The 12,314-nt window shown below is 52.9% G+C and overlaps 1 protein-coding gene across 2 annotated transcripts in view; it reads right to left on the bottom strand.

The window, feature by feature from the left end:
- The window catches only part of LOC101875899 (protein FAM163A), a 15,542-nt gene extending 3,228 nt beyond the window's left edge, over nt 1–12,314 (bottom strand). The window contains exons 1-3 of one of the 2 annotated variants that reach the window (XM_034063776.1): nt 12,179–12,314; nt 1,617–1,714; nt 480–1,320 (exon numbers count right to left, since the gene is read on the bottom strand). In XM_034063776.1, coding sequence (XP_033919667.1) covers nt 480–572 — 93 coding nt within the window. In that variant the 5' untranslated portion in view covers nt 573–1,320; nt 1,617–1,714; nt 12,179–12,314. The remainder of the gene's footprint in view (nt 1–479; nt 1,321–1,616; nt 1,715–12,178) is intronic. The other variant, XM_005150204.3, reaches the window with a different exon arrangement.

The following is a 12,314-nucleotide window of genomic DNA, read 5'->3' as shown; positions in this document are numbered from 1 at the left end:
GAACTCGTCCTCTCCACTCCCAGTGAGGCTTGCAAGAGGAAGGTATTTTACCATGCCAGTTGAAAACTCCTCCAAGTAACTGCTGTGCTTTTCATCACACTGCTGCATGGCATAGACTACATTAACTTTTAAAGAGCAGGAGGTTGTAGCTAGCTGTTGTTGAAAGCCTCCTCATTTCATTTACAGTGGGGAAAAAAAAACCCAACACAAAAAAATCTCAGTCTGGTATTGCAACCCCAGCCAAGACTACACCTAAATTAGCAAGCACTGCAGAGCCTCAAAAGCCTTAGGGGAGTCTCCTGACACTGGGATGAGGAATGGACATAACTCTGCAGTACCTGGGGGAAATGGTATTTCAACTTCCTGTCCATTGCAGGCAATAAATGCCCTTTGAGACTCCTCCTGCAGCATCAGTTCAGCCTCAGGAGCAGTGCCACTGCTGGGGTTTGTGGCAAGATGGGGACAGCCGTGGCACTCACCTGTAGCCTACAGTAGCAGAGCACAGCAATGATGCACAGTAGGATCACTGTCGCTAGGATTCCCCCGGTGATAACAACAGTTCCTGCTGTCATCCGACCGATTCTCCATCAAACTCTGCAAGGCAAGGCCACAGGGACATGCGTCAGCCCAGAAGATTAAAATCATCTACCATGGCTTCATCATCATATTACAGACATGACACTCATGAGGCATCCCTATATATCACATTCTTGTTCCTTCCGCCCCAACCAAAAAACTGTCACAGTCACCTAACATCATTCTCTTCCTCTTAGCAAGAGGACACTGGAGATGCAGCATCACAGCCCCTCACTGTTATCATTGCCTCTGGCTTGGGGTCTTTGAGAAACACCCATGGTCCACCCACAGAGCCTCCTCCCTTGGTGAGCTGAAAGGACTGATTTCCACCCTGTCAGCAGAAAATACAGCTTCTGCTTTAAAACACAGAAGCAAACCTGGGTTTCCACCAGGAAAAGCCAGAGGGAAGGCTTTGAACTCTACAACTGTGGCAGTCTGAGCTGAAAAAACACACCCCGGCTGCCTGCCAGGCACCAATGGGTCTAACATGGGCTTGGCATGAACCAAGCAGCTCCCACCACCATCCCTGTGCCACGGCACCTGGAGGCTACTTACGTTCAGGAATGGAGGCGTTAGACCTGTAAGAAGTGGAGGGAGAGGTTAGCGGTGGCCTGACAGTGCCCCTTCACCTGCCTGTGTTTTCCTGCTTCCTGAGAATTTGTCTGGATTTGGGACCTGCGGGAAGGAAGCACTGCTTCACCCCATGTCCTGTAGGGGTGGGGCTCAGCATGTGTTCCTGGGACCCTGCATGGTGCAAAAATATTTTTGAGTCCTGCAGATGATAATGATGGTAATTATTATGATTGTTTTCTTTAATTTGGAGCAGGGAAAGGAGGCATTTCCCAGCCTCAGAGAAATACTCCACAGGACATCAGCAGCTTCACAGGGCAAAGGCCTGGCTTAGTCAGCACTTTGCCTTTTCCTCTTTAAAATTAATTACAGGGGAGGCAGATGCATCACCGTGCAAGCAGCCGATGTTTTAGGCGCCGCTGGGAAATGGGCTCTCCCCAGCACCCCACTGCCACCCCACAGGCACCTACCTGGGAAAATGACAGGCAGGGCATCACAGACACACTGGCCCTGGGACAGCTGGCTGGGACAAGCAGCAGTGCATGGCCACAGGGAGACACTGGCAGACCTTGGAGAGAGGACAAGGAGAAAAACCCACTGTCAGCTCAAGGGGGCTGCCCAATGTCCCTGTCTCCACTGGTGCCACCTTCTGTTCCTGCAGTGGAGCTGAATAAATTGCTTGTTTTAGGAAGACCAGCAGGAAAGGTGGTGCTGCAAAGGTGGGTAAACCCAAACTGCCATGAAAGGACAATCCCACACCCAAAACCTGCTATTTCAGTGAAAATGAGAGACTGGCACTCCAGAAATGGGTGCACCCATCACCCCTGCCACCCCAACCTCAGGCGATGCCTGGCACAACCACATTTCATTACTGGCCCTGCATCCCTCTGTGCCTCATCCAGAGCAAGGCTAATTGATAGGGCCCAAGTTCCAGCCGGTTGCAGCTGAAGAGATCTAATTACCTGCTCACCACGCAGACCTAATTGAGAGGGAGGTGGCAGCTTCCAAACAAGACCTGGCCAACTCTGCCCCGGCCCCTTGCTCTTGCATGTGCTGTTGGGCACCATGGGGACACGCTGTCCTCCCCAAATCACCCCCCTCACTTTGGTGCCGTGATTTGCAGGATGCTGCCTGCCACAAATTGATTTTCAGCTCTTGGAAAGTTCCTGTGCGAAGCCAGAAGGGGGGGCACGCATTGGATTTCCTCCTCAAGCTGCTCTCACACACAACAAAGGGGGGGAAAAAAAAACCCTGAGAAATCAATAGGTCCATACCCAGCAGAACTAATAATAGAGACCAACACACTCAGCTCCTACACCCTGTTACCAAAAAGTACCCTGAAACATTGCCAAGAGCAAGGGGCACTGGAGACGCAGGGGACACACACCAGGGAGCCTTCAACGAAGTTATCACCTCCTCAGGTGTCATCCTTAACAGGGAAAAGCTGATGATGGGCAGCTGGAAAAGGCAGACATTGACCTTCAGTGACCCCCAAGAGGGAACCGCTGTGAGCTGGGCAGTGATGGATGATGCAAGCAGCCGTTTGCATCCAGAAAACTTCATTTCATGGGAGCTGTGATTTGATTTAGAGCTCAGAGAGCAGCATCCAATTAGGCCAAGGTTTGGAGCGAGCAGGCAGCCTTGGAGAACAACCCTGGAGAGGGAGGGACCGGCCCTGGTGACTCTTTGGTCACCTCTGAGAGCCACATGTCTGATCAGCACTGCCTCAAGGAGGGCCAGGCTTCCATGTGCCCCATATCTGGCATTTCCATTTCTGGGGCTGCCAGGGTCAGTGTTTCACTGGCCCTGCTCAGGAGCAGGGCTCTTCCTTATTAAAATAGGGACTGTTACAAAGAAAAATAAGCAGAAATTAAAACGAACAAGAAGAGAAGCATTGCCTTTCCTCATCTCGTTGGAGGTGATGCTTTCAGAGAGGAGAAAGTTTCTACTCTCCTCCCCCTCAAAATCCTTCTCACCAGCAGCCTAGCAGTTAATTTCTGTTCTGTGCCTATAAAATTGCAAGGGGACACAGAAGCCCAATTCCCTGGGGCATGGTCCCATTTCTCCTCTGGCTTAAAAAGGGAACTGGAAGTTGTTTATATATTTAAACACCACATGCTGAGCAGATGCCTTCGCGCTCCCTGCTCACTTGAGCTCCCTGGGCAGCTCAGGAGAGGGGGCTATGACCAAAGGGTAAGCATGGAGACCCTATGGTGCACAAACCACTGCTGAATAAAATCAGGATTTATATAAGCCAAGCTGTGCTACTTTCCCTTCCCTTCACTGGCTTCTGGGAAGTGATTTAAGATGCTATGCAGTGGTGTCATGCTGTCCTGATAGGGACAGGAGCAGGCACAGGGAGGGAACCCAGCCATACTGTACAACCCTGGGTCAGTGTGCAGAACTGCTTGCTGCAGGGATACATTTTCTTTAATTGATGTTGCCTCACACCGCAAAGTTACGGCCTGAAAAGTGACTCTGGGAACGAGTGGCATCTCAGGCTTCTATATTTATTCCCCTTCAATGACGTCCACAGGAGATTTGCAGAGTTTGCAAGTCAATGGTGAGGTTTTTGCCAGCTGCCAGCACTCAGCCCAGCTGAGAATCTCCCGTCCTTCCTCACCCCATGTGTCCCAGCTCACCCCTGCCATCCAACAAGGGTCAAACGCTACCACAGGAGCTGGGGAGCAGGTCCTGGGCTGGGGCAGAGCCCAGCTATCTGCCATGAGCACCGTGCTGAACCTTGCTGGTGAGTCCTGCCCCAGCCTGGGCTCTGCTCTCCCAGTTCTGCTCTGCAGCTCAGGGGCTAATTCAATGAAATGTCTGCCTGGTGAATTAGCCCAGCCGCTGCCTTACCAGAATCATCTCCCAGGGCCTAATTGGAAAAAAACAGCATCAGGGCTGCCTTTTCAGAACAGATTATGGCAGCAAACAACAGGGCACGGGCTCAGTGCGGTGGGATTTGGGTGGATTAACCCACAGTTGCAAACCTTGGTGAGGTGGGACAACATGGGGCAGGATGGGAGCATAGGGTGGGTCGAGGCGCTGCAAACTCATCCCATGTCAGATGCTTTCTGCTGCAAGGTGTAATGGGACAAGCTGAGCCCTGGGAAGCACAATTAATGAGATCCCCCTCTCAAACTGAGCCAAGCCCAAGTGAATTTTCACCCAAAGAGCAATGGCTACGTGGGATGCAAGAGGATGTGGGGGGCTGCACTCAGACAACAGCTCCCCAGCATGACCCCTCCAGCCCCAGCACTCACCGCTGGGGCTTCTTGCCCAGGTCCCAAAACACTGGGTCACTTTGAAGCCTTTAAACTTTAAATTACAAGCTGTCTACCCCAGGCCCTGAGAACACTGATTTTGGGAAGCATTACAAACTGCTGCTTTGATTTACCCTTGCACATAAGCTTGCTTAAGCCCCATTATTTTCAGTGCGAAAGGGGGATATGGGGCCAGCTTGTTCTGACTTTTGATGTGCTGTTAATAAATATATTGAGGAAAAAGCCTCTTTGAGGCATGAAAATCAACAGTGACACTGGGTGACTGGAGCAGCCCTGCTCCCTGCTGCAGCAATAACACCTCTCGGGCCAGCACTTTGCTTTGTGGAGGTTTCTGGCCACGTTATAGTTGAAGTTGGACCAGTTTGCAGACAGAAATCACAGCAGCACTTGGGAAAATGGATATCCACCTGCTGCAGAGAACACCAAGAAAGGCTTTTCCCTGCAGAAAGGGTGTTCTGTGTGACCTGTTTCCTACCTGAGATTTTTTTGTGCTGTGGCCCCTTTGGTGCCTCAAGCCCATCAGTTTTGCAAGGGAAACCACAGCAAACACTCTGTTCCTAGGTGTTACAAGGACAGCCAGCTCGCAGAGGCAACACTGTCCCACCACTGATGCTGCAGGGATTTGCACTCAGTTGTCAAAACCAAACATCCCGTGCACTGCCACATGCCTGCCCCTGCTTTCCCTTCACCAGCTCCCTGGGACTTCGCTCCACCTCCTCCCAGCCCTGCCTCTCTCCAGACAAGGGATGGGACAGAAGAAATGCCAACAGGGTTTTGAAACCAGAACTTCTCTTGCAAAAAATCTGTGGCAAAGGCAAGATACTAACTGAAATTAACACAAATCAAACCATTTCCAGGGTGGAAGCTGCCAGCCAGACCCCAGATCCTGGGTGGGCACTCAAGGCTCCATTTCCGCTGTTAATGCTGTGCTCCTAATCCACCAAGCCCAGCAGATCCCTTCTCCTGGCTGTCAAACTCTGCCAAACCCACCTTCTTGCCAGCCCAGGTTCACTCCCCCCCACACTGGGCCTCATCCTGCCTTGCACGAGTACAAGGGACCTTCCCCACCAGCAGCAATTGCCTTTACAGCTGCGTAGGACCAAGCATCCCCCTCCCATCTCTGACTGTAGCACTGCCTTGTGTGCAAAGTCCCAGCATGTTTTGTAACCAGCCAGCACATCCACATCCCTGTCCCAGAAGGACCTCCTAGCACTTCACAGACTTTTGGTGGAAGGACAGCTTTGTAGCCTAGGATGTCTCAGGCACAGACAACACGAGTATCTCATTACTCTGGCATCTCACCTGCGCTTTATATCCTTAAGTGACTAGTCAGATCCTGTCTTACCTGCCTGCATGGATTAACTGGACCCATGCGTAGAGGTGGAGGGACACAGAAGGAGCTGTCACCCCCTTCTGTCCCCACCAAGCACACACACCAGTGTGATACTGCAAAGCATGGCCAGGGCTACACCTGGATCTAGGCAATTACCTATACAACTACACCCCTTTGCAGTCCCTCCTAACTGCAGGATGGCTTAAAACCCAGAGCAGGAAAATTACGCCTCCCTCCCCATCCCCCCCACCTCCTACCAGCTGCATTTTCTTAGCCAGCTCCAGCCCAATGCAGCCCAGGAACCATGGTGGCTGGTGCAGCTCTGGAAACAGGGAAGGAGTGAGACATGAGCAGCCCATGGTGGGATGCAGGATGGAAACGTCCCTTGCCTGACCCACATGGCTCATTTCCTGCTGCTGTGCCTGAGGTCCTGCTTGGGGCTGCTCCCAGCAAAAGCCGTGGCCAAGCCCAAGCATGTGTGCCAGGGAGCCACTCCGCTGTGGTCGTAAAATAATGAGGGACAAAACCGGTGGCATCAAGCCAAGTCACACAAAGAAGGGCTTTTGAGATTATCCCACACATCAGATCCCCACAGACTCCATGGAGCAAGCCAGCCCCTGGCCAGCCAACCCCTGCTGCGTGCACCATCCCTCCCAATACCCAAATATCCCCTGTGATGAGCAGCTGTGGCAGCAGCCGCCACGCAGAGAGCAGAGCGATGCTGTGGAGAGGCAGAGTGCTGGGTGTGCGCCGGGTGAGACTGAGCTTTACCAAAAAGATAGAGCACTTTGCAGCACGAGTGCTGAAGGCTCAGGACCATGTCTATGGCTACGGCCAGCAGCGACCTGAAGCCCAAGCTGGATCCTGATGTACCAGGGATACCACGTGAACACAGCCCTGGAGTGCAAGGACCTGGGTCTGATTTACTCCCCATGTTGCCACTAGATCCCCTGCCACAGCATGGCCTGAGTTTTCACTGTGTGGATCCTCGTGAGCATGAAAAAGAGCAGGAAGAGTTATTTCCTTCACCCCGATGTCACCCTTGTTGCTTGCACAAGCTTTTTTGCACTGGTGTAGGTATCCCATGACAGATTCACCCCTGTGGTAAAACACTAACACAGCATTAGTATTTCCCCTGCATCAGCCAGCATTCCCAGAACTTGCCCCGGAAAAGGTGAAAAGGCACCAGCAAAGCAAAATGGGGCAGCAGGGACCTCTTTAAAAGCTCTCAGCCTCCAGCTATTCCACACTTAGGTCGCAGGGTGGAGCAGATCCTGCTGGTCCCACAGCATGGGGACCCTCCGTGGCAGTGTGGTGGAGCCAGCCTCCCTCCGAGGATGTTCTGCCGTTCATTCCCAGCCCTGGGGCAGTATTTCCCCAGCACCCTCGCTGCTCCAAGAGGGAACCTTCGCCTCCTCAGCACCCATTTATTTTCACACCAGCAGGCTCTTCCCACAAGGGCAAGGAGATGAAGGCCTTGGCCAGACCCTTCCTTTCCACAGGGACTGCAAACACACCCTGTGGAGATAGGATCTTCTCCCCAGTTTGATTTTCTTGCTGTTCAATCACAGGAAGGCGCATGCTCTACTCTCCAGTGGGGCTAATCCCACCAGGGGACTCAAGAGACCCAAAATGCATCTTCATCCCAGGTGCATACTTGAAGAGGAGCACGCATCCCAGCAGAAGCATTGTGCAACACAGTCCAGAGCATCCCCAACAAAATCCAATCGGGCACAGCAGAGAGTTTCCCACTAAAGATTTTTTTTCATCAGCTTTCTTTGCATCAACCCCCAGAACAGCTTCTTCCCCAAGGCATCATTTTGTTATCTCCCTCCTTGCCCTGGACATTGGTGCTGTCTCGCCTTTTTCTCCTCATTTCCATCATTCCCATGAAAATCCTCTGCCTGGCTTCCAAATTCCCACCCAGTTCTGCCCTTGCTCCCAGCCTGGTGTATGAAACATGACTTGTGCAAAACCTTTCCATGTAGCAGCAAGCTCTGCTCACGAAAGCAAAGCTGGGGGAAGAGCTCTGGCCGAGCTGGAGCCTCTGTAACCCCATCAGCCTCAGCCCCCCTCCCCAGCATGGTGCGCTTGGGCACTGCCTCCTGAGTTGTGCCAGTGCAGCTCTGTCGTGCCTTGACGTCACCCAGCTTATCTGTTTTGCTAATATAAAGTAACTTCTGCTGCTCACCCCTGGTTTTAACTCATGCCCTCCTGCAGCCTGGATAGTAATACGGGGCCAGCGCCTGACACAGCGACTGTGTTTGAGGGATACTGCTCCCTGGGGACATGCAGGGGACGTCCCCCTGTGTCCGGCCAGCATCTGCCCTCCTGCCTGCAAGTGTGCCAGCAGGACAGCCACTGGTGAGGGATTAAATTAGCAAAGACATCCTCAGGGATAACTGGATCATTTACCAGTTAGGCGGAGTGAAGGAAGATGAGCCTTGAGTCTGCCCATGAGGAGAGAGGCCACCAGCATCCCTCTTGGCTGAAAAGCTCTCTTGAAATCCCATTTACAGCCAGGAAAACTGTATGGATGTCTATCAGTGATGCACCATACTTACCTATTTCAGTGCTTGCCTCACATACATCCCTCTCAAGCCACAGGGCCTGCTGAGATCTCCCCCAGCTACCCACCAGATCCAGATATGGGTTAAAAGGGACACAGCCCTCAGCCATCAGCATCTTTAACAACCTAGGAGCCAAAAACTGGGATTTGTTACATCTCTGACTACTTCCAATGGGCAAGTGCCCTTCAGCATCAGGGAGCAGATAACCCTCAGACCACTGCTCCTTCAAAAGAACCCGAATCCTAGCACTGGTTATAATTTGATCCCACTCCTGCAGTAGCTGCAAACCTGCTTGGGTAAAATCCTCTTTTTCATGGGGAAGGGAGATGAAGGGTGCTGGGCCCAGCCATGGGAAGGAGGGCGCAGGGAAGTGCAGCCTCTTCCTCCACATGATGCAAGACCTGCAGCTCCGACTGTCAGCATCCCCCTGGAATGTTTACTTGGAGTAGAAACAGAGATTTATTTTAATGACTCATTAAAGCCTAATTGCATTCAGGCAGCAATACAGAGAGAGGAGCCTCCCACGTGTGGCAGTACTACAGTCAGGAGGGCTCTCAACGCCTCCCCGAAAGCACAAGGCAGACAGACTGTCTCTTTTTGGTGGGGCCAGACAGCAGGGCCAGCTGCTGGCTCTGGAGCAGTGTATCTTCATGGTTGGGTTCCAAACAACAACCCAGAAGTGTCTGTTCTTCTTCTCCTCCTTCTCCTCCATCTGCCTGATACAATGGCTGTCACTGGCTGCTCATCCCTCAGCTCCAGGGAGGAGACATGACCTGCCCAAAGCTTTGGTGCTCATCTCCAGAGCTTCAGGCCAGCAGCTATTGTATCTCCCAGCCTTAATGACCCATGTGTTTTTAACTCCCCTTTTAGGACCTCACAGCAGGAGCAGGTTGCTCAGCAGGTTAGGACTTGTGTGGGACCACAGGCTGCCCTGGCAGAGAGCTGGAGGTGGCATGGGGAAGGGATGAGCTGCTCCTCCCATCTCAGGGACACCCTGGGCTGGGGAGAACAAATTGGTCATGTTAAAATACACCCAGCTTGGAAGAGGACCACCTAAAACCCAACTATCTGCAGTGCAGGTACACCACTGCCTTGACACCACCCGTGAGGAGCTATGGGGTCTGCCTCCTCTGCTTTTTTGGGTGGACCCAGCTAGATCTGCCCATGTACTTCAACCTTCCCAGGGGAATGAAGACACAGTGACAGCCACGACACCCATACAATGGGAGCTTACAGCTGCCTTGACCCCTGGGGATCCTCATCCCCAGGACAAATGCTGGTAAGCCCATCCTGCCCTTCTCATCCACACAGCTGGAGAGATCAGTTGTTACCAACCTTCAGCTTTCTCCCCCTAGAAAGCTGCTCCACACAGGCACAGGAAAGGCACGTGCCCCCTTTCTCACTCGCAATTCAGATGCTCGCAGTACCCGCAACAATCCTAACACAGCGCTGTAGGAAGACAGCCCACCTGGTGACAGCCACCCTATGGGACAGGCACAGGTCCTCAGCTACAGCTCTGCTTTCCAAGCCAACAGCAATTCATCCCTCCAGGACAGCCCCTCCAGATGGATATTGGACCACAGCCCTGTGAGCTGCACAGGGAAAACTGGAGCCATGCATTGCTCTGGGCTGATGCAGGGGCACAGCATCCAACCACAATCCCACTGTTTCTAGCAAATCCAAGCACAGTCACTCCAGGATCACGGTCCAGAAGTGACTTTTCCACAAAGCCATAGGAACATTTCGCCCACAGTTGCTTTATGAGACCACTCACAGTCCTTTTACCCACTGTATCGAACCAGGGAGAGGAGGCGCAACACAACCAGGCACGGATGGGTCAGTTCTGCAGAGTTAAACTGCTGGATTTCAGACCAGGGTTTTGTTTTCCAGTTATTTCTCATGTGGCAGGGATACAGACTCATCCATTGCTTGAGATGCTCCACCTTGCCCAGGCCGTGCTGCCTGCTCAGGCAGGAGCGAGGCTGGCCAGGATGGTCACACACACAGCATCACACATGCCCAGTGAAAAGGAAAACCCACTGTGAAGTCTCTTAATGTCTCCCACAAATGAAGTGTGAAACTCGCTTTCAAGAAAACAAGGGTAACAGAGCCTCAATACATATTTCATCCTGGTGGGAAAGCAGTGACAGGGAAGGTCGGATGGGCAGTGAGACCGGGAGGGATGGGGGGCAGAGAGGCCAGGAGGGATGGGGGGCAGAGAGGCCAGGAGGGATGGGGGGCAGAGAGGCCAGGAAGGATGGGTGGCAGAGAGGCAAGGAAGGATGGGAAGCAGAGTCTGTAGTGGGAGAAGGAAGTGAAAGGGAAGGTAGCCGGGGCAGGAAGCAACAGGAACACCACAGCCTGACCTTATTTCTGTCTGCCACTTGCCCTGGGGCCTACCCGGTTTGATACATGGCCACAAAGCAGACTCTGGGAAAGGAAGTGCATCTCCTCTGAACGCCCTGTCCTAATGCTTCCCAACAGACAGGCAGCTGCCTGGGTCTCCCACTGGTCTGCGTACCCCAAATGCTCCTGCATAAAATGGCTGGAGGATGCTGCAGATTCTCTGGAGGGGAGGGTTTGCTGACTGGAAAAGTCTTTGCACCTGATTTTCACCCTGTTAAAGGTATTCTGGGCTGGAACAGAGCAGGGTGAGACTGCCTGGTCTCAGCAGGGTTTTGGCACCAGGTGTTGTCAGGTCTGTGGTCAGGCTAAAATCCAGTGCTTTGGAAAAAGATTGGAGAGGATCCCACATCCCAGTGGAGATGGCGCTGGAAGGGGATCAGACTCGCTGATCCAATGTTCACCATAATTTTTAGAACAGCAGCCTACTGCTGCTCTCCCCTCTTGGCTTTTCAACAGGTGAAAAAGCCTTTCCTAGGGAAAACAACGCCAAAGTTAGAGCCCTTTGGACCCCACGGGACAACACTGAATGCCAACCAGCAGCCCCACTACACCCAGTACCCCCAAAACAGCATAACGGGGAAGCTGTTTTGACTTGGACAAGTGAGGGGCAAGGCTGGGAGAGGCCTAAAAAAAGGCCCTGGTAGTACAGCCCCTCTGTTGGGGTGGAATATTCCACCACACCTTAGAAAACCTCTCTGCCGGAGACACAATCAATAGCACACTAACAAAATCCAGCTGAAAACACTAAATGTTTCCACATGCCCTTTTGGAGGGAATAAAATCCTCCAAGATAACCTTTGGAGAAAACAAATACCAGGAGAATAACCCGAGCGCAGCTCTCCTTTAATTACCACAGCACGGTGAGAGATAAAACAGAGATCTCTGGAATAAACAAAAGGATTTGATTTCCTCCACTTCAGCAAAGCCAGCCACCATTTCCACTGAGAGGTCTGGTAGTGAGACTGGGGATTTGTCAGGCCCTCGTGTCCTTGCTGAGTGGCAAGGCTGTGGGCTCCCACCGAGAGCAAGAGGCTGAGCCTAAGGCTTAGGACTTTCCAAACTTTGCCTGGGTGTGCAGGAGCAGAGTTTGAAGACTGGCAGACTCAGTCCTACCCACCCCAGCAGAGCTCACTTAAAAACCCCAGCTCAGCGCAAAGTTGGACCACATAGCCCTGAGAAAATGAGTTGGACCTTGCAGGGAGCCATAACCTGGGGCTTTGCCTGGGCAAGGCTGTGGTGCAGAGGCCCAGCGCAGCCCCAGGATGCTGGAAGCATCCCACCCGGGCATCCCAACCTGGCCTGCCCGCAGTGCACCCCGCACCCGGGCTCCCCTTCCCACCGCAACCCCAAATTCAGGTGAAAACCTCTCCCTTGCCGAGACCCCTCTGCTAAGCTGCGGTGCCTGCGGGAGAAGAGGACAGCTGGTGCCCGGGTCATACCTGGGTGACGGGGCGGGTGGTGGCGGAACCGGGTCCAGCGGCGGCGGCGAGGCAGGGTGCGGGCCTGGAGGAGGGCAGCGATGGTGGCAGCGGCGGTAATAACAAATGATAGGAAGAAGAAGAGCCACCGGATCGG

Source organism: Melopsittacus undulatus, chromosome 6 (genome assembly GCF_012275295.1).
Source record: "Melopsittacus undulatus isolate bMelUnd1 chromosome 6, bMelUnd1.mat.Z, whole genome shotgun sequence".
Classification (NCBI taxonomy): domain Eukaryota; kingdom Metazoa; phylum Chordata; class Aves; order Psittaciformes; family Psittaculidae; genus Melopsittacus; species Melopsittacus undulatus.
Note: the sequence above shows the minus strand (reverse complement) of the source record. Positions and strands in the feature narration are given on the sequence as shown.